Source organism: Marmota marmota, unplaced genomic scaffold, assembly GCF_001458135.2.
Source record: "Marmota marmota marmota unplaced genomic scaffold, marMar, whole genome shotgun sequence".
NCBI classification, from domain to species: Eukaryota; Metazoa; Chordata; class Mammalia; order Rodentia; family Sciuridae; genus Marmota; species Marmota marmota.
The window spans coordinates 16,476,404-16,498,463 of record NW_026000037.1 but is presented as its reverse complement, the minus strand read 5'-3'; the positions used below and the strand labels follow the sequence as shown (position 1 = coordinate 16,498,463).

Genomic DNA, 22,060 nt, shown 5'->3' with positions numbered 1-22,060 from the left:
GTGGGTGGTTTATAGCTGGTTTTACTTGTTTCTTAAAATAAATTTCTCACCAAATTAGAACTAGTCCTATTTAAACCACTGTACTTCAAGTCTTCCTGGTTGAAACATGGATCCTCTGTTACTTGTCTGATTTCATTGTGAAGTACACAGGGAACAAAGACTGATGTGTACGCCATGTCAAACTAATACTGTCACAGAATCAACAGAGCATTTTTTAATATCCAGAAAGAATATTTGTAACATTTGTGAAATTTTCAGTAAATGCCTAGGAATTTGTAGTTGATTCGGAAAGCTGGAATTGTCCTGCTTCAGATTTGTCCTTGAATTTTAAGTCTCTTTTATCAAAATATTTTATATTGGGCTGCCACCCCACAGTAGCTCCCTAATGTGTCTGCACGAATTCTTCATGCCCCAGCCCAGCTGCCAGGATGCTGTGATTTTCACCACAGTGCCTCACCCACTGCTGGGGGCAGCTGACCTCGAAGGAACTGTGGAGGCACCAGGAGATGGCCACGTCCTGGGTGGGGTGCCCAGGCATGGCCCGCATGCCTGCCTCTCCTCCTGGAGGGCCTCACCTCACCCTGCCCCGCCCACTCTCCCTCAACCATCTATTATCCTCCTTTTTCTCTTATAACTTCTTTTGATTTAAGATCTGTTTTTTTCTGATTCTTGCTCTCTCTGGTTACTATTTGCATAAATGTCTTTTCCACTTTCAACCCATTTATCTTTGGATCTAAACTGAGTCTCTTATTGGCAGCATATAGTTGAATCCGATTTTTTCATCCATTTTGCCAATCTGTGTCTTGATGGGAGGGTTTAATCTGCTGACGTTTAGAGTTATTACTGATCAGGAGGGACTTCTGGCATTTTACTGTGAGCTCTTTGTTCCTCATTTTCCACATTACTGTCATCTTTGGGTTTTTTAAATTTTTGTAGTGAAACATTTTTAATCCCTTCTCATTTCCTTTTGTGTATATTCTATAGCTGTTTCCTTTGTTGCCGTGGCAATTATATTTAACATCCTAAAGTTAGAGTCGACTCTAAACCAGCTTATCCAGCAAGCCTCCTGAACCTTGGCCTTTTCTTTTGTAAGAGAAGAGAATCTGTTCTGCCCGTGTTAGAGGATTTCTGTGAGGCTCAATACGACAATCGGTGTAAAAGCTCCCAGTAAACCATCGAACACATGCACGTTACGAACTCTTATTAATGCTCTTTCCTCATAATTGCATTCTAGATCTGACTAACGGGAGACAATAGTGATTTTTGAGTTGAAAATATGGATAAGAGTGTTTAAATTCATTTATAATCAGATTTCTTAGAACTATAACTATCTTGTCTTCCAGATCTTATTTTTTTCCTTTAACTCTTTACTCCAACAAGTGTATACTGGGGACTGTTCTCCCCACACTGAGCCAAGGTGCAGGAAGAGCAGAGGCTTTGCCCTGCCTCGGAAGGGCAGAAGATGCAGCTGGGGGACACACTTGACACACAGGGAAACCTGAACAGCAGCCCAGGAATGAGCCCCTGTAGAAGACACAATGGGACAGGCCCCGAGGGCGGGGTGACAGGCCACTGGAGCAGGAGGGAAGTGGAACCGAGCTAGGCTTGCAGGATGGGGCCCCATGTGTGAAGGGGGAGGAGGAGGGACCATGTGAGCAGCTCCAGTAGGAATAGGAAGGCATGGGGGGAACCGTCTCCTCACAGATCACAGACAACACACTGCAAGTGTCCTCGTTGCTCTTGATTTTGCAGGTGGCATCTGAGGCGAGAAACGGATTTGCCCAAGGTCACACAAGTAGTTAATGGTGGAGTTGATTCTAGAACTCTGCTGGATCTGTTGAGCCTTAAGCACTAAAGTCCCTGTGAGTGGTGACACTTGTCGTCATAGCACCACCCACTGTAGTGAAGTTCAAGAGTGTAAAAGGCAGGGAAAGGCTAGGGGTGCAGCTCAGGACATGTTGGTTTGCGCAATACCTTGGGTTTCATCCCTAGCACCTCAGAAGAACAAAATTAAATTAAAGTCAGGGGACTGGGGCTGGGGCTGTGGCTGTGGCTCAGTGGCAGAGTGCTTGCCTAGCATGTATGTGTGAGGTGCTGGGTTCGATCCTTAGCACCACATAAAAGTAAACAAACAAAATAAAGGCAGGCTGTGTATCTACAACTACGAAAAATAAAAATAAAAAAGAAGGGACCAAAAACCAACCATGGTGTGTAGTGTAAGCTAGCATAAAGTTAGCTCTTAACATGGTTAAGAGGAAGACAGCGCACAGCCTGCCACGGGGAGACCCCAGAGTGGACCATTGAGTGACACTTAGCACACACTCCCTCCATTTGCCTGGCGCAGCATACCCTGTGTCCTATCTCCATGTAGATAACGTGTCCAGGGATCTAAGTCAGGGTGTAGGAGGATGCACCCCAGCAGATGGCCCCTTTAGGGGTGGGCGCAGGGCCTCCAGGGCTCAATGCTCCATAACATTGCTCACGCACCCGCGCATTCCCGTGAGCCTGGCTTCAGGGTCATCCTGGAGATCAGGTCCTTCCCCTGGGCAGGTTTATGCTGGTCTCGGCCCCATAGCCTGCTTGGAGTGAGACAGATACAGGGCTGTGGACAGAAAGTTTTTCATAATTCCTGTGATGCTGCTTCTGTGCACAATAGATTAATTTAGTAGCATTCAGCAAGCGTTTCTAAAGTACCTACAATGTCATCTGAAGTTTTATGTGTTTTAAGAACCTAAAGGGACTTCAGTTGAAAGCAAATGAGATTACAGATATTCAAGGCCTTGCATTGCTAAGTATTCTGTCCATCTGAGTTACTTTGTGATGCGATATAGGGCCTCAGAGGTCTAATCTTGTGTGAGGGCACAAGCAAGCCTCCTCTCTGTCTCTCTCTCTCTCTCACACACACACACACACACAAACTGTATGTGAGCCCATCTACAGTGAGTTCAGATGAGGAAGCTAGAGCCACAGAGTTTGAAGGAAGATGAACCTATCCAGACTCTAATCAGAACAAGGTTTTGTGGGATGGCCTTTGAGATAGGACTCCAGTGCCTCGGGTGGCAGCAGGTTTCCTAGGCAGGAGGGGTGCTAGAGAAAGGGAGAACTTGAGCACAGCATGGGAGTCACAGACTTGACCTCTAGTTGAGCCTTGTCCTTGTTCCTGTTCTCACTCTTGTCTATCCGAGTGCTGACGGAGCCACTGAGCTACAGCTGTCATGGTGACATGTAGCCTGCCCCGTGGAGAACTTGGTCTCCAAGCCCCAGTGGCCTGTTGTGACACCTTCCTTCTTTTGTGATAGCCCACTATTTTTCCCTGCTCCTCTAGATCCTGAGCGCCTCCCCAGCTGTGGCCGCCAGCACCTGCAGGTGCACATGATGAGTGGAACACTGAGTTGGACGTCCGTGTGACCGGTTCCCCACAGGGGAACAGAGGCAGGCTGTTGTCTGGTGGTCATCGGGGTGGTTCATTTTCTTTTTTTTTTTCCTCTCTGCTGCTTTTCCTCCTAACTCAGTGTGTCTTCTCTCTGCAGATGAAGCTACTAAACTTATACATAAAGAGGGCACAGACCACCAACAGCAACAGCAGCTCCTCCTCCGACGTCTCCACGCACAGCTAGTGGCAGTGCCAGTCTCTGTGCAGAGTCAAACGCCATCGGTGGTGCCTCAGACCCCCATCGGCTGCCCAGTCAGTACGAGGAGGCCCGCACATATTTATTACAATCAGTATTTTGGTCCCTTCCAGCTTTTGTGTAGAATCTTACTGGTATTGAATGTAACGGAAGCAAGGCCTGTATCGCAGTCTTCGTAGAGACGAAAGGAATGAGAACAACAAGAGCCATACTTACACACGTCTTGTACCGCCTGTTGCAATCACAAAATCATGTATGTGGGGTGCAGTTTTTAACAATCAGAGCTCTCTAGCCAATGCTTGGTAGACAGTAGCTTTTTTTTTTTTTTTTCAATTAATAATGGATGTGGGGGTGTTCCTTATTCTCAGCATACATTCTTATGAATATGGCCTGTGTGAGGCGAAGCCCCCTACTCTTTTCCCATCTGATACCAAGAAAGGGTGCATGTCTTTAGGTTGGTTTTGAGACCTCCTAAAAGTGGAACTCAAGCCTTAGCAGGAAAAGGAGAAGAGCTGGAAGCTGGTCTGTCAGTTAGCTCACGCAAAATGGAGCCGGCTGTCCTGGCTTGGAACACAGGGTCAGGAAGGCCCCTCTGAACAACTCATCAGATGTCCCTGCCCCAGAGCTGCCATGCCAGAAGAATTCTTGAAGTATAAGTCCAACCATACTTATAATTGATCGCATCCATCAGAGATGGATCGCATCATGTGATGCGCAGAAGGTATAAGTCTGTCTCTCTCCCTGCTAAGGTCTTGGGGAATGGCTGTTGAGATAGGGATTCTCCCAGGACTCCCCGGGTCAGTAATTCAAATCTGGTGCCATCTCCCTTCCCTCCCCATCAGCTTTGCCTAAGCTGTTCAGTTCTAAAATGTTCTCAGCTAATCTAGCAAACGCCTACTTTACCAGCCCAGTTTTGGCTTCTCTATGTAATTTGAGATCAAGAGCAAAAAAAAAAAGCGTAGAAAAATCATGTTTATCCAAATCATTTTTAATTTTATAAGTTGAAGTACTTCCTTGATTGTTAGTCACTGTTTAAGGTGAGCGGCAGATGGCAGAACTACAGGATTTGAAACACACCTTTAGAGTCTGTTTCCTTCCCAGGGAAACCACCGGCTCCCTTTTTAAGCTCTTTAGGGTGTAATTGCTACAAAGAAATGAGTCTTGAGTAAAGTTCTTAAGCCAGATGGCAGTCTAATGCAATCATGAAATCATCTGCCATCACTTACTGTTAGATCCTCTGATTGAACTGACCCTCCATAAGGAAAGTGCTTCCTTGGACATTAATTTTAGTGAGGTCTTGGCTGTCCCAGTGCAGAGTCCTCTGCAGCTGTGAGGACTGAAACCAAGGCTGAGGCACCGGAGTGTGTGCTTCTCATCGCCCATTCCCACCACCCCCTCTCTGGCCCTCTAGATTTGACAGGGGAAGTTGTGAAAGATAGGTAATATATTTGGAAACAGATACTGAGTATGAATACCCCCTGATTTCCAGGTGTGTGTGTGTAGGGGATATCTTATCAGGTGTCAGGTACCCCACTACTGCTGCTTAGGGAACTTGAGGGGTGCATCTAAGTGGTTGACTATTATTGACTGACTTTGGCTCAAAACAGCAGGACCAGGCCTTACTTTCAATGATAAATACTGTTCGTGTGTTTGCTTGTTAATAGTTCATTAATGGGATTTTGTTTTTATACTCTCCTGAGTCCCAGCATCTGTTGGTCGCCCCTCTGTGTGGAAACCCGTCCTGGTGAGGTCTTCTCTATGGGTTCTCCTACACCTAATCAGTCAGACCCTTCTTCTGGAGCTCTTTGGCTTCCAAAAGGTCACCACACCCCCAGTGTAGTTGGAAGGCTCTCGAACATTGCCTGATGTCCTCCCGTACTTACAAAGGGCTAGCCTTGAATGTCACTTGCGCCCTCTTCAATCTCCTGACTAGAGACAGAGAACAATCACTTCACAGGTCATTTGGCCTCAATCTGAAAATCGCTGCCCACCGTGCCACGCTGAGGAGACTCGCATGCCGCCACCACCTCACCAGGGTGGCTGTGTCCACGCCGGCTGCCCTCCAAACCCTGACAGCGCAGCTGCCTTGCCTTGCCGCCACCCTCTGCAGGGCTCCTGTTCAGATGAAACCATGGGACACCCCAGAGCAGAGCAAAAACTGTTGCCTCCCATCTGCCTGACTGTCCAGGGCCTCGGACGCTCTCTTGCCCCAGGCTAGGGGCTGGTTCATCTGACTCTGCTTCCCTGAAAGCTGCTGCCACCCTCCTCAGACCACAGTCCTGCAGGTGCAGCCGGTCCCTGAGGCACGCAGCTTTCTTCAAGTGCACTGCGTGTGCTTCTGGACCCGGTGCCACAGGGGGCCCCCTGCAGCCTCTTCTGTGGCTCACACTAGCTTCCCAGCCCCCCAGGTAATGCAGATGATTTTGTCTCATCAACCCTTTTCTTTCCCTGCCACCCTTACTTATCAAGCATAATAATACACTTTAAAAGACAGCAAATAAGGACTTTGTAGAACCCCAAGACTCTGCTAACAATGTTTGGAAATGAGAAAAGAAATGCTCTGAAAAATATCAGCCACCAAAATAGTTTTGGCACTGTGTTCACGCGCATGGTCCCCCCACACCCAGATTGGGTGTTTTGTTTTGTTTGGGTTTTTTTGGGCTTTTTCATGTTACATCCATATCTGTATTTATATCTTATTTGTTTCACTTTCAAGTGTATCATGGTAAATGTACAGATTTTTTTGTTAATAATGTGCTAGGATTTGCTAAAAAAGAAAACAAACAAAAAAAACCCTTTTGAGTTTGCCCTAGAATAAATGAAACTTAATTCAGTTTCCTGCGTTGATGTTTCTGTACTGCCAACGCGCCCTGCAGATTCCTTATCCCATCAGAACAAAGTGATATTTCCAAAGAATTCCAGAGGACCGCCTCGTGATGTAGAGGTCAAGTCACCAAGGAAATGTCCCACCTGACTGGCCCCTTGGGAGCCAACTGCCGGTGATGTGTGGGGCGGGAAGGCTGGGGATGAGGACAGTGGTGTCACCCCAGCCCTGCTCCGGGGCACCTTGCTTGTCTGGGCCCCATTTCCTTCATCTGATCAGTGAGAACATCAGCTTCCAGAAAAGCGGAAGCAGAAGGCAAGCCTTGACCTTAACTCCTGAGACTAGACCAAAAGCTGCCGACACAGGCTGGTCCCCCACACTGCTGCCATCTCTTGGGGACTTGGGGCACCAGCAAGAATAGGTCTTAGAAGAAACATGCACCAACCTCAAGGGTTCCACCTTTGAAGCCTTTAAAAATGTTTTCCCAATTTCCTAGAATACAAAAGAAACATAACACAAGATTTGACGTCTTAATCTTTTGAAGCGCACTTTTCAGAGGTTTTAAATGCAGTCTCCATGCACAGACATCACCACCACTTGGAAGGCTGAGGCTCCTGGAGGCTCACTTGAGCCCAGAGTAAAGTTCAACGCCGGCCTGGGCAACATAGCAAACTTCTGTCTCAAAGAAAATACTTTAAGGCTGGGGCTGTTGCTAAGTGGCAAAATCCTCGCCTTGCATGTGTGAGGCACTGGGTTTGATCCTCAGCACCACATAAAAATAAGATAAAGGCCTGCTGTCCATCTACAAGTACAAAAAACAACAACAACAAAAAAAAAAAAACTTTAAAAATGGCGTAGCTCTCTAGCAGACTGCTTACCTGGCATATGCAAGACCCTAGTTTCAATCCCCAGTACCAAAAAGAAAAATATTGAGTTTTCCATCATGTTCTATGATGCATCTCAAATGCCACTGTCCTGTGACTCTGTGTCCCTGATCCTGTCATTCTGCTGTGTCCCCCTGTGAGATGTCCCTGCCAAGTGCTGGCATCACACATACTTGGGTTTGAATCTCAGTCCACCTCTCCCCGCTTGGGCAAAGTCACTTCACTTCCTGCCTCAGTCTTTGATCGGTTGGGTTAAGAAGTAGCTGGTGGAGGTCCTGTCAGGATTGACAGGACGGCAGAGAAGCAGCCCTCGGGATCAATGCTCAGGTCCTGATGGTCGCCTGCCTTACCTCTCCCTGTGGCCTGAGATACCCAGCACCCAGAAGCCGGCCCTTCCCTCCTGAGCATTTGCTCCTATGGTCAGAGTCCATTATTCATTAGCAAAGTGGAAAACCCCTGGGGGAACATACTAGGTGCAGGCCAGGCAAGCACTTGGCTATTTTTAGTTCTCTGGCTCCTGGTGCCATTGCCCTTCCTTATCTAAGGGCTACTGGGAAGTCCTTGCCATTTTAAGTAGGGTCGCAGGCCACCAGCCTGTCTTGACTTCGGCATCTGAATGGTCTTCTTTCCAGGAAATGGGACCTTTACTCAGTTTCACACAAAATGAAGAAAAATCATGAAGACCCCTGCTCCCGCCAGGTAGGCTGGTGCACACCTGCGATCCCAGCTACTTAGAAAGCTGAGGCAGGAGGATCACAGGTTTGAGGCCAGCGTGGGCAACTTGTCAAGTCCCTGTTTCACTAAAAAATACAAAGGTCTGGGATGTAACTTGGTGATAGATGCCCCTGGGCTAAATCCCCGTACCACAAAAAAAGAAGAAGAAAAATAAAGGCCCCTTCTCTTGACATTCTTAGATCCATATGGAGGTGGGGGCACTTGACAGGCGGCATTCATATCCTTTGTGGGGCATTTATTTAACACTTCTGAAAAATTGGCTTCTTTATCATCTCCTGATTTTTACATCAATCCTGAGCTAAGAGAGAGAAGGGAGATCCTTTCATGTTCAATCTCCAGATGAGGAGACTGAGGCAAAGGAAAAACCCCCTCCAGATGGTGACAGATGGAGTTGGGGCCAGAGCCAGCGCGTGGGCCTCACAGCTCCCTTCCCTACCTGAATGTTACCTGCCGAGCATATCAGAATCCTGTGGGGGCTTGGGAAGCAGATCCTTGGGTCTGTCCCCCAAGGTTGCCAATCATGGAATGCTGTGTTGGGGCCTGAGAATATGCCTTTGTGGGTTTTTATTTTGTACCAGGGATAGAACCCAGGCCCTCGCACGTGCTAGACAAGCCACTCTACCACTGGGCTCCACCCCAGCCTTTGGAGGTGGTTTCTAGCAAGTTCCCAGGCCATGCTGATGCAGCTGACCAGTGTCTCCGTGTACCATACAGAGCTGTTTCCGTGCATTTCACTTAAAACCTGAGAAGGGCTTTGCTCCCAAACTTTGGGACAATCCTCAAGACAGAACGTCGTCCTGAGGACTGTCATGCCTGTTATTGCAGGTAACTATGGTGACCAGCTAATTTAGTATCTAGGAACTTTTGTTTTTCCAGTGCTGGGGATCAAACCCAGGTGTGCTCTACCACTGGGGACATCCCCGGCCCCTTTATTTATTTATTTAAATTATTTTTTGAGACAGGGTTTTGCTGTTGCTCAGGCTGGCCTTGAACTTAGGATCCTCCTGTCTCAGTCTCTGAGTAGCTGGGATCACAGGTGTGTACCCCACATCCAGACAGGGGCTTTTGAAATGAAATCTATGCCATTTTAGAGGGGAAACCAGTATCTCAGGCCAATAGTCCTCAGGTCCCCTGGGCACAAAGCTCTCTCCTCAAGGAATACTGTTTCCTACCGAGACTCAACCCAAACTCCGCCTGGCCTTAAACATTTCCTCCAGTATTTATTAACTCGTACTAAAGTGGTTCCAGGCAAGAACGGACAAAGGTCAAGTGAATGGGCATCTAAGCCCAGATTATGTATTTAAAAGACATTCAAATGCTTCCATTGTGCCCTCCCCAGCTGGGCCTGCTGCCAGGGCTGAAACCCAGGTTAAGGTGTCAGGTCCTCAGTCCCCTCCTGGAGGTGCTGCGTTTCCTGGGACGGTTCCCAGCAACTCAAGGATGCCCCTGCCTGCCTTGGTGCCTGGGTTCCAGAGGGGACAGTCCCAGGGAATCAAGGGCTGGGGCCAAAGGACAGAGCCACCTCTGTGCCTCTGCACCCCATGGTGAGGTGAAAGTCTCCCAAGGTGTGTCCAGCGCCAGCACCTGGTCAGTGCCCCTCCTCTGGTCTCCTGCCTCCTGGTCAGCAGTCCTGCAATTCTCATGCTGCAGCGTCAGTAGTGACAATCGCTGGCACCTTCTGGGTGCTTCTTACCTGCCAAGTTTTGTTCCATGCTTTGCTGAACCATCCACAAACAATCCTAGGAAGTTGGCCCTATGATTATTTCCATTTTACAGACAGGAAACAGGCGCAGCTGGGTTGAGTAACTTGCTTTGAGTCACAGAACTAGTAAGGCAGAGGTGGGATTGGTGGGACTCAAATCCCACCATCCTGCTTTGTCTCTGCTCCTTCTGAGTCTCTGTCCTGTCTCCCATCCACCTGACTCTCATGATCAAGTTCCCGAGGCCTGCTGGGGTTGGCCGACACTAAGCTCATGGTAGACGCTCCGGCAGCACCCCTGGGGACTGTCTACTGGGCCTGGGAAGGAGGCAGAGAACCAGGAGAAGGGGCAGTTAATTTCAGTGATGTGGATGATGTTCATGATTTATAAATTAGTAGTGGGCTTAGGATGATTGTTTTACTACAGCTTATAACAAATGTATGGGCTTTTTTTCTATCATCAAATACTTAATAATTTAAAAAATGTATGGGAGGTACCCCTGTAAGCCCAGCAACTGGGGAGGCTGAGGCAGGAGGATCACAAATTCAAGGCCAGCCTCAGAAACTTAGTGAAACCCTGTCTCAAAATAAAAAATACAAAGGGCTGGGGATGTGGCTTATTGGTCAAGGAACTCTGGGTTCAGTCCCTGGTACCAAAAAAGCCTTGAACTTGTGATCCTCCTGCCTTGACCTCTTAAGTCTCTGGGATTGCAGGCATGTTCCATGGCTCCTGGCTGGATGAGATTATTGTTGATTCTTCAGATTGTCATAGACTTGAAAACCCCCAAATTAAAAATCTTGTAGAGAATTTACAGATCTCTGAGAATACATCTGAGGATCCCATTCAAGGAATACCAGTGCACAAGGGACCCCAGTGTCCTAACAGGCCTGTGTCTGAGGGGATGACCCCCAATACAGGACACCCTTCCTCACCCAGCATGGGGACTGTAAGCCAGAGGATCTTCCCTTTTTCCCGTAGGGCTTCCTGCAGCCACTCAGGCCCTGTTGCAGTGTGAATGTCCCCCACACTCCTTTGAAATTGTGTTACCATTGCAATGCTATTGGGACTTTCAGGAGGTGACCAATGGGTGTCACCTTTACTGGTGGATTAATGCTGCCATCATGGCCATGAGTCCATTATCTCAAGAATGGGTTCCTGAGGAAAGGTCAAGCTTGCCTGGCTTCTGGCCTCTTGCTCCCCACTGTCTGTGACCGTTCACCACATTATGATACAGCACAAGGCCCTTCGCAGATGTGGGAACCATGTTCTTGGTCTTCACAGCCTCCAGAATTGTAAGAAAATAAACCTCTGTTCTTAATAAATTACCCAGTCTAGGGTATTCTGTTACAGTAGCTGAACAGACCAAGAGAGGCCCCCCTCAACAAGTGGTGCTTTGTCCCCTGTTCCTGTTCAACTCACTTCTTTCCCACCTGATTTTGCTTCCAAATAAAGGCCGAAAGGAAAAACAGTTCTGATCTTGTTCACATGAGTATTGGTCACAAAGGACCCTGTGTTTTCAGCCAAGTATAAGGTCTCTCAGATATTTTCCAAAAGAATAGGAAAGACCTTAGAAAGACACTCAGAGGGGCAGGTGCCTGGGGAGAAGGCTGGAAACATCAGGCTGCAGAGGAGACAAGTGGAGTCTAAGGGGATCGGCTTGCTTGACGCCTTCCCCAGCCCTTCCAGCATTCTCTGCTGCCGAGCCAAATCCCTGGACACGAGGGGCCCCTGGATAGCTGCCCTAGAGATGCACCTCATAGCATGAGAAGCAGCTTTTGTTGAGGACACACATGGCAGTGGAGTGAAGGGTACACCTCAGGGGTAGAGCACTTGCCTAGCATGCACAAGACACATGCCTATAATCCCAGCTACGCAGATGGTAGAACAATCATTTGAGCCCGGGAGTTCAAAGCCAACCTGCATAACCTTGCCAAACTCCATCTCGGGGGAAAATTGTAGAAAAATTAGAACCCTCGTATATTGCTGGTGAGGGAAAACAGTGTGGCAGTTCCTTAAAAGTTCAATAGGGTTACCATACAACCCAGAAAGTTCATATCTGAATATTTTACCCAAGAGAACAGCCAGGGGCTATGGCACATGCTTGTAATCCCAGTGACTCGGGAGGCTGAAGCAGGAGGATCACAAGTTTGAGACCAGCCTCAGCAACTTATCAAGACCGAGATGCTAAGCAATTTAAAAGAGACCCTATCTCAAAAAATAAAAAGATCAGGATATAGCTTACCCTGTCTCAAAAAATAAAAAGGTTGGGATGCGTAGTGATAAAGCAACCCTGGGCTCCATCTCCAGCATAGCTACATAAATGAGTGTATGAAAAAAAATGAATAAATCCACATAAAATCTTATATATAATGGTTAGGATAACATCATTCCTAATAGCCAAAAAAGTGGAACATAAATACAATGGATAAAAGGAATGATGTACTATAAATAGAAATGGCCCATCAACACTGTACCAGCCACTAAAGACTACGTGTTGTATGTGTCCATTTATTTGAATGCCAAAAATAGGCATGTCTACAGAAATAGAAAATAGATTAGTGTGTGGTTGGCCTTGCATGTCTACATGCTCTGCATCTCTAGATTCAACCACCATGGATCAAAAACCTATGTAAAAAAAATCTGCAACTTTCCTGAATGTGTCATTATTCTATAAACAACATAGTCAAACATGGCAGCTACATTGTGTCAGATGTTATAAGGGATCTAGAGATGATCTGAAGCATACAGGAGGATGTGCCCAGGTTATATGGAAATTCTATGCTGTTCTTCACAAGGGACTCAAGCACTCTTGGATTTTGGTGTTTTCAAGGGGAGGGGGATGGACCACACTTCCATGATACTAAGGGATGACTATAGTTGCCAGGGGTTAAGGAGAGGAGAGAATGGAGAGTGACTGCTAATACATGTGGAATTCTTTTCTGGAATAATAAAAATATTCTTGAATGAGTGGTGATGGTTGCGCAATTTGGTGAATACACCAAAACCACTATATTGTACATTTTAAAATAAACAAAAGATAAGAATATATAACACAACAGTAACAATATCATGCCACCGTGTAGGTGAAGTGAATGAATTGTGACACAAGAAAAAATATTAATCATTAACATTAACAGAACTGAATATCTAAATTAAAACCTTCACACAAAGAAATTTTAATCTCAGAAGCCTGCGCTTGTAAATTTTACCAAAAATTTAAGGAAGAAAAAAATGCCTATCCCAGACAAACTCCCCACAGAATAAAATAAGAGGAAACATTACCTTATCAGATCACCATGACCTTGACATCCAACCTGTTAAGACATTATGAGAAAGGAAACTTGCAGATCAATCTCACTCATTGACACAGATACAAAAATCATGAACAAAACATTACCCAAATAGAATCTTGTGATATACAATGATCAAGTAGTGGTCCAAGATGGGTTTAACATTGGAAAATCAATTCATGAAATGGATCACATGAGGACGGGGTGGAGCTCAATGTTAGAGCTCTTGCCCTGCATGCCTGAGGCCCCGGTTCCTAGTCAGCACGGCAGGAGAGGGGGAAATTGCCACCTTAACAGAGGGTAGAAGAAAAACCCTGATCATCTTGATAGATGTAGAAGCCACACTTGATAAAATGCAACACACATTCATGACTTTAAAAATACTTTTAGCAAATTCAGAATGGAAGGAGACTTTGTTAATCTGATAACAGGTATTTATTAAAAAGCTAAAGCAAATGTGATTAATGATGAGATGTTGAAAGAAGGAGAGAATGCACATTATTGCCACTTCTATTGAATGGTGTGCCCCAGGCAGAAGGGCAAGAAAGAATACATATATTAAAGTCATAAGAATTGGAAAGGAAGAAATAAAATATCATAATTTGTGACAGTTTATGCCTATGTAAATAGGAAATCTGAAAGAATCTATAGGTAAATTATTAGAATTCATACTAAGTAGAGCAAATTCACTGGATAAAACTCAACAAAAAATGAATGTCAATAATAAATCGAAATAAATAAATAGAAAAGGAAATTTTTAGACAAATTGCTGCTTAAAACAGAATAAAGGGGGCTGGGGCTGCAGCTCTGTGGTAGAGCACTTACCTTGCCGGTGTGAGGCCCTGAGTTCAATCCTCAGCACCACATAAAAATAAATGAATAAAAATGAAGATATTTTTTAAAAAGACTCACAGAATAGCTTTAAAAAAACAGAATAAAGGGCTGGGATAAAGCTCAGTTGGTAGCGTGCTTGCCTTGCATGCACAAGGCTCTGGGTTCAATCCTCAGCCCCACCAAAAAACAAAACAAAATAAAACAAACAAACAAAAAACAGAATAAAAAGAATGAACCTCATTAAAAAAAAAATTCTAATCCCCCAAATGGGCAATACTTCTTAGGAGAAAACTACAAAATAAACATTGCAAAAATATGGAGAATTTGGAATTGGAAGACCCAGTATGGGGAGATTATCAGCTCTCCCCCAGATGATCTGTATATTTAATGCAATCCTAATTTGGTCCCAATGGGTGGTGATTAGCTGATTTTGTCTGTTTCTTTTACTGATTTGTGAATGGAACCCAGGATTCTGCATTCTGAGAAAGTGCTCTACTACTGAGCTACATCCCAGGTCCTGATTTTAAACTTTCTATGGAAATACAAAGAGACAAGAAGAAACAAGACACCCCTGAAGATCAAGGAAGCCAAGATGGAAGATTTGTCCTATCAGAAACCAGAATTTTGGGCTGGGGATGTGGCTCAAGCGGTAGTGCGCTCGCCTGGCATGCGTGCGGCCCGGGTTCGATCCTCAGCACCACATACCAACAAAGATGTTGTGTCCTCCGAAAACTGAAAAAATAAATATTTAAATTCCCTCTCTCTCTCTCTCTCTCTCTCTCTCTCTCTCTCTCTCTCTCTTTAAAAAAAAAAACAGAATTTTTACAAAGCTCACACTAATTAATGTAGCACGCTCCTCTGGCGTAATAGAGAAGCAGAAGAAGAGGAAAAATAAAGAGCTCAGAAACAGGCCCTTGCATATTTGGGTTTACAACAAAGGGGTGGGAAAAGGCAAATATTTTCAATCAATGTTGTGGGTCAACTGGGTAAACGTGGGGAAAGGAGGAGAAAACTGATCCCTACCTCACACCATGCACAAGATTAATTCCAGGGGGATCCTAGACCTGAACATGAAAGCAAAGTCATTCATTCAGAAGGAAAATGAGTAGACTATCGTTATGATCTCCGAGCAGGGACACTTTATTTAAAAGGACACAAGGAAGAATAATCACTTAGGAATGGATCAATAAATTAGCTCATTAAACTGAATGACTTCTGTGAGCTGGGGGGCTACAGTTCAGCAGTACAGCAGGTGCTTAGTAAGTGTGAGGGGCTGGGCCCCATCCATCCCCTCAAAAAGAAGAACTTGTAGTTCTTCAGAGTGAAGGCTACAGAATGGGAAAATACATTTAACCAAGAAAGAGCCCCATATCAAAATAGGAAAAGGAAAACCTCTTGTACACTGATGTTATGGCTTAGCTGTAATATGTCACCCAAAGGCTCGTGCATTGAGAGTGAGGTTTCCTACGCAGCAAGGCTCAGAGGTAGGTAGGGCTTCCAGGCAATGATTGGATCCCCAGGGCACTGATCTCTTCACCAGATATCTGAATGGACTACTGGGTGGTTGGACTTGGTTGGAGGAACCATCACTGGGGACGTGCCCTAGAATTACCTCCTCCCAGCATCCCCCCACACCTTCTGGCACGATGTTCTGCCTCACCTTGGGCCCAGGACCATAGCCTGCTGACCAAGGACTGAACTTCTGAAACCAAAATAAATCTTTCCTTCTCTAAGTTGTTCTTGTCAGGTACCTGGGTCACAGTGACACAGAACCGACTCATAAAATCAGTAAGGAAAACAGCAACTTAAAAATGGGCAGGAGACTGGCGGCAGCTCACAAGATAAGACACCCTCAGGAGAGCGTAAGAAAAGTTCTTAGCCTCATGCTTCAGAGGCACGGATATCCTCCCTGGCAGGGAGAGTCAGAGGCATCCAGGGCACAGGGTATTTTGAGTTCCTGTACCCCTCAGAGTCCCTCCTCCAATACCTGAGGCCCTATTTTTTCCTGTCAATACCCTGTCAAAAAAAGAAGCCTAATAAAGCTAGAAATTCAACCGATTTTGAGATTCAACAACCTGTAGAATCAGATCTGCTCCTGAGGTCCAGCTCCATCAGTCCCGGAGCTTTAAGAAATAAGAAATTGGCCAAGGTTGTGGTTCCCTGGTAGAACAAGTTCTTAGCGTGTGCAAGGCCCCGGGTTCAATCCCAGCACCACATAGAGAGAGACAGAGAGGAAAAAGCTTCTCAATGCTTCTTTACTAAAGGTGGCTTGGAAATACATGTGTGGCCTTTAAAAATATATATTTGTATTCATTATTGATGGACCTTTGTTTATTTGTTTATATGTGGTGCTGAGAATCGAACCCGGTGCCTCACACATGCTAGGCGAGCGCTCTACCACTAAGCCAGCACCCCAGCCCTGGGTAGCATTTTTGATTGTCAATAATTGTCAGAAGCCCTGACTCCCGGTGCCTAGCATGCACGAGGCACTGGGTTCGATCCTCAGCACCACATAAATGTAAAATAAAGATATTGTGTCCACCTAAAGCTAAAAAAATAAATAAATAAATATTTTTTAAAAATAATGATAATCGTCAGAAGCTGGGTGCAGTGGCACATGCCTTACTTCTAGCTGTACTCAGGAGGCCAAGGTAGCAGGTTCATGGCCACCTGGGGCATTTTAGCAAGATTCTGTCTCAAACAAGAAATAAAAAAGGCTGAGGATGTAGCTCAGTGGTAGAGTGTCCTTGGGTTCCATCCCCAGTACTGGGTGGTGAGGGGACAGGAAGAAGAAAGAAAGAACCATCAATAGACCTTGGAAAAGGGGCTGGGGTTGTGACTCAGTGGCAAAGCGCTTGCCCCTCACATGTGAGGCACTGGGTTCGATCCTGGGCACCACAGAAAAATAAACAAAGTAGGGCTGGGGATGTGGCTCAAGCGGTAGTGCGCTCGCCTGGCATGCGTGCGGCCCGGGTTCGATCCTCAGCACCACATACAAACAAAGATGTTGTGTCCGCCGAAAACTAAAAAATAAATATTAAAAAAAATTCTCTCAAAAAAAAAAAATAAACAAAGTAAAGATATTGTGTCCATCTATAACTAAACTTTTTTTAAAAATATTTTATAAAAAAAGACCTTGGAAAAGAAATGTTCAGTTTCTTACAAAACTCAACATGGAATTACCATATGACTTAGCGTTCACACTTCTGGGCCTTCATCACAGAGAAATGAAAACTTACATTGACACAAAAAAATCTGAAAAAAAAAAAGAAAAAAAAATCTGTATGAAAATGTTCCTAGGAGCTGTATAATCACTAAACATCCGTATCATGAAACACTGTTCAGCAGGAAAAGGAAACAAAAAAAATATTGGTACAAACCCTATGTTACATCTTTCTTACCACAATTAAAAATCATTTTTTAAAAATGGCGGTGACACTGGCGTGAACAGAGAGGGACCAGGAACACACAGCCTACCTGAGGGGAAAAGCCTCAGGGTGAAGAGTGGTCTAGGAAGATGTGCTCAGAATGCCAATAATACTCCTCTTGAAAAACACTATTTGGGGGCAGTCTTGTTTCTTGATCTCTCTCTTAAGGGGAAAATGGAAAGCCCTGAGCTTGATGTCATCTTTTTTTTTTTTTAATATTTATTTTTTAGGTTTTTTTTGGCGGACACAACATCTTTGTATGTGGTGCTGAGGATCGAAGCCGGGCCGCACGCATGCCAGGCAAGCGCGCTACCGCTTGAGCCATATCCCCAGCCCTTGATGTCATCTTTTTGAAGTCTGCCAGTGCAGTTTCTAAAACCATCTTTGTATTTCCAGTGACCACCCAGCAGATGAGCCAGTCTCTGGCCAGTCCTAGAATTCAACAGATGGCCCAAGTAATCGTAGTGACCATTGCTTCTCCAGCAGTTTGTTTTTTTTTAAAGATTCAAACATAACAAAAAGTTGAAAAAAAATTATACAACGGACACTGTATCCTTGCCACACAGATTTTTCAGTTAATGTTTTACTCTAGTTGTTTTAACATATATCAATCCATCAATCCATTTTGTTTCTTTATGAATTTCAAAGTAAGTTACAAATAAACATTTCATCATGAGCATTAAAAATTAGAGTTTAATATTTTCTTAGTTATTTTTTTTTTAATTGTCTGGGGAATTGAATCCCAGGGTGCTTTACTGCTGAGCTACATCCTGGCACTTTATATATTTTTACTATGCAACAGGACCTCACAGAACTGTGGAGGCTGGCTTCAAGCTTGCAATCCTCCTATCTCAACCTTCGGAGTCATTTGGATTGCAGGCATACACCACACAGCAGTATTTTCTTAGGTTTTTTGAGGAAAAGTTTACATACAGTGAAAGAATCAAATTTTATTTCATCTCCACTCCCTGAGTTTCATGGGTTTGGTTTTGTACTTGTGGCGGTGGAAATGGAATCCAGGGCCTCATGCATACTAAGCAGGAGCTCTACCACTGAGCCTGACCCCCAGCCCTGTTCTCTGAGTTCTGACAATCCATGTGTCTGTGTAGCCCAAATCTTGTCAAAATACATTTAACGGGACTGGGGCTGTGGCTCAGTGGTAGAACACTTGCCTAGCATGTGTGAGGCACTGGGTTGGATTCTCAGAACTGCATTTAACTAAATGATTAAAATGAAGGTCCATCAAAAACTAAAAAAAAAAAATTGAATACATTTAACTACCATCATTCCAGAAAGTTCCTTCAAGGCCTTTCCTAACCAATCTCTGTCCTCATCTTCCAAGAGCAACCCCTGTTTTGATATCTTTCCGTCATGAATTAATTTAGATCGATATAAAAATTCCTATAAATAGAATCATATTGTGTCCGCTCTTATTTAACTTAGCATGACATTTTTGAGATTCATTCATGTTGTTACATATATTAGTAGCTCATTTCCTTTTTTATTTTCAAATAGTGTTCCACTATATGAGAGTTCAAGGTGTTCCGTGTTCTCATCAGCATTTGGTATTATTGGTCTTTTGGGCTTAGCTGTTGGAGGCCACACGCTGCAGTGGCTCACTGTGGTTTTAATATGCGCTTCCCTGATTACTAATGACAGACACTGAGCACTCTCTCATGTGATTATTGACCCAGTCACTCATTGTGTTACTCAGCTTTTCATCGTTGTGACCAAAACTCCTGACAAGAACCATTTAAAAAGGAGGAAAAGTTTATCTGGGGGCTCCACATTTCAGAGGTTCAGTCCCTGGTCGGTCGGAGGAAGGGTGTGGCAGAGGAAAGATACTCCGCTCCTGGCAGCTGGGGAGCAGAGAAAGAGAGAGAGAGGAAGCAGGGAGACCATATTAATCCCGGAGGGCGGCTCCCAGTGACCTGCTCCCTCCAGTCACACCCCACACACCTGCAGTTACCACCCAGTCGAAGAGTCTTTCTAAATGATTAATCCATCAAATGGATTAATCCACTGCCAGGGTTACAGCTATAATCTAATCATCTCACCTCTGAATGTTCCCGTGCTATCACATGAGCATATTGGGGGACACTTAATATCCAAACTGCAACACTAGTAATCGAGTCTTTTCTGAAGTGGATATTGATACATCTTGCCTATTTCTTATTGACCCACTTACATTTTATTCTTCGCCTTTGGAAGTTATTTGTGCATCCTGGATAACAAACAGTGCTTTGTAAGACGCACATCTTGGGGGACACCTTCCCTAATCAGTGACTTACCATTCATTTTCTTCTTGAGGTCTTTTCATTATGGGAAGGTTCTGATTTTTTTCCCCCTTACGGTAATCACATTCTGTGTTCTACGTAGGAAATCTTTGTGCTCAAGTTACAAAGATCATCTGCTGTGTTTTTCCTTGAAAACCTGGAATGGTTAGTCTATAGTCCATCTCAAATAATTTTCATGTATTTCGTGGATGATATGAGGTAAGGGTCAAGTCTCAACATGTTTCCATGTGGATAAATGGTTGTTCTAGCAATGTTTGCCGAAAAGACTTTTCTTTCCCTATTGGATGACTTTTGGCATTGGTTGAAAATCAAATGGCTGAGTGAGTGTGGGTCTGTCTGGGCTCTTTATTATCTCATTGGTCTATCTGTTGATCTTCATGCTGGTACCATGGTCACAGGGTTATTAAAGTACTTAAAGTATTATTATTATTGAGGTCAAGTAATGTGAAATCCATTGATTTTTGTTCTTTTCCAAGACAGAATTATTACACAATGCTAGTTCCTTTCCATTTCCATGTAGATTTAGAATCTGTTTGCCAATTTCAAAACACAATCTTAGTGGGATAATGACTGAATTTGTGTTCCTATTACCAATATCTCAGACAATGACCTTATAAAGAGAAAAATGCTATTTTGTTGCATAGCTTAATGCTTCCATCTGTGATTGGTTGGCACTGGGTTTTGTTTGTTTGTTGTTGTTTGTTTCTTTGTTTTTTTGTACTGGAGATTTAACCCAGGGGTGCTTTACCACTGAGTTACATCCCCACTCCTTTTTAATATTTGAGACAGGGTCTCACTAAATGTCTTAGGTCCTTACTAAGTTGCTAAGGCTGGCCTCGAACTTGCAATCCTCCTGCCTCAGCCTCCTGAGTCGCTGGGATTATAGGTGTGCGCCATGTTTCCATGATTTCTCTCATATATGGAAGCTAGAGAGGAAAAAGGGAAAGAAAAGGTATAATAGGGGTCTCATGAAAATTGAAGGGTTATCAATAGAGTAGAGGAAAGGGAACAGGGGACAGAGGAGCTGAGGGAAAGGGGAAATACTAGGGAATTATTGGCCAAATTATATTGTTATATTGTGTGCATGTACGAATATGTAACAGTAGGTCCCACCATTGTGTACCACTAGAATGTACCAATAAAAATGTGGAAAAATTAAAACTTTCATGTTTAATCTTATATTTATCCAAATATTTATGACTTCTGAGAAATCCATCTGCTATTTCCCTTTGGCCTGAAGAATATCTTTTTGGCTTCTTGTACTGCATAGCAATTAATTGTCTTAGTTTTGATTTATATGAAAATACCTTTATTTTGCCTTCATTTTTGAAGACTATTTTCTCTGAACATAGAATTCTGCTTTCTCTCAGGACTTTAAAGATACCATTCCCACTTTCTTTGATTCCCATTGCTCCTAATGAGAAGGGTGATTACCAATTTTATCATTAATCTTCTGCATATACTGTATTATATTTTGCTGGATGCCTCTAAAATTTCTGCCTTATGTTTGGTTTTCACCCACTTGACAATAATATGCCTTGTGACTTTGTGGGTATTTATTTTGCATAGGGTTTTCTGAGCTTTTTGGATAATCTATATATGTGCATCCACCACATTTAAGAAAATATCGATTGTGACTGACTTCTTCAAATATTTTTGCCACATCATTATCTTTCCTTTCTCTTCCTAGGACTCCAAACACAAGTATTTTTGAAACAATATTAAAAACATATTGTAAATAAAAAAATCAAAAATTTTAAAAACATATTATTTTCACATCCCTGAGATTGTGTAGATTTTATTTTCAATGTTATTTTTTTTTCTTTTCTTCAGATTGGTTCTTTGTGCTGCGCTGATATCTCTGTCGTCTACAATCTAGAGTTAAGTCCCTGTAGTAATGTTTTTAATTTCAGAAGTTATATTGTTCTGCTTCGAATTTTCCTTGACCCACTTTAGCCCCGTATTGGGGATTGAACCCTGGGATCTCTACCACTGAGCTACACCCCAGCCCTTTTTTAAATTTTATTTTGAGACAGGGTCTACTAAGTTGCCCATCATGATTGAACCTGCAATCCACCTGCAATCCTCCTGCCTTGGCCTCCCAAGTAGCTGTGGTTACAGGTGTGTCCCACCTTGCCCAGATCCTTGATTCTTTTTTTATAGTTTTTATTTCTCTGCTAAAGTTTTACATTTCAATGTAGTTCCATTTGTCTAATTTTATTTTTGTTGCCTGTGCTTTGGGTGTCATGTTCAAGAAATCACCACCAAATCCAATAGATGAAGCTTCCCCCTAGGTTTACTTTGAAGAGGTTTGTAGATTTGGTTCTTAGGTCTGCTACTCATTGAGTTCTGATTCTTATACGTGGTGTAAGGTTAGGATCCAACTTCATTCTTTTGCATGTGAATATTCAGGTTTCCCAACACCATTTATTGAAAAGA

General features: G+C 44.0%; 1 protein-coding gene across 27 annotated transcripts in view; it reads left to right on the top strand.

Annotated features, from left to right (window-relative positions):
* The window catches only part of Clasp1 (cytoplasmic linker associated protein 1), a 259,501-nt gene extending 253,038 nt beyond the window's left edge, over positions 1-6,463 (top strand). For all 27 annotated transcript variants that reach the window (XM_048812118.1, XM_048812111.1, XM_048812104.1 and 24 more), the window contains one exon: positions 3,531-6,463. In XM_048812118.1, coding sequence (XP_048668075.1) covers positions 3,531-3,617 — 87 coding nt within the window. In that variant the 3' untranslated portion in view covers positions 3,618-6,463. The remainder of the gene's footprint in view (positions 1-3,530) is intronic.
* Positions 6,464-22,060: the final 15,597 nt, after the last annotated feature.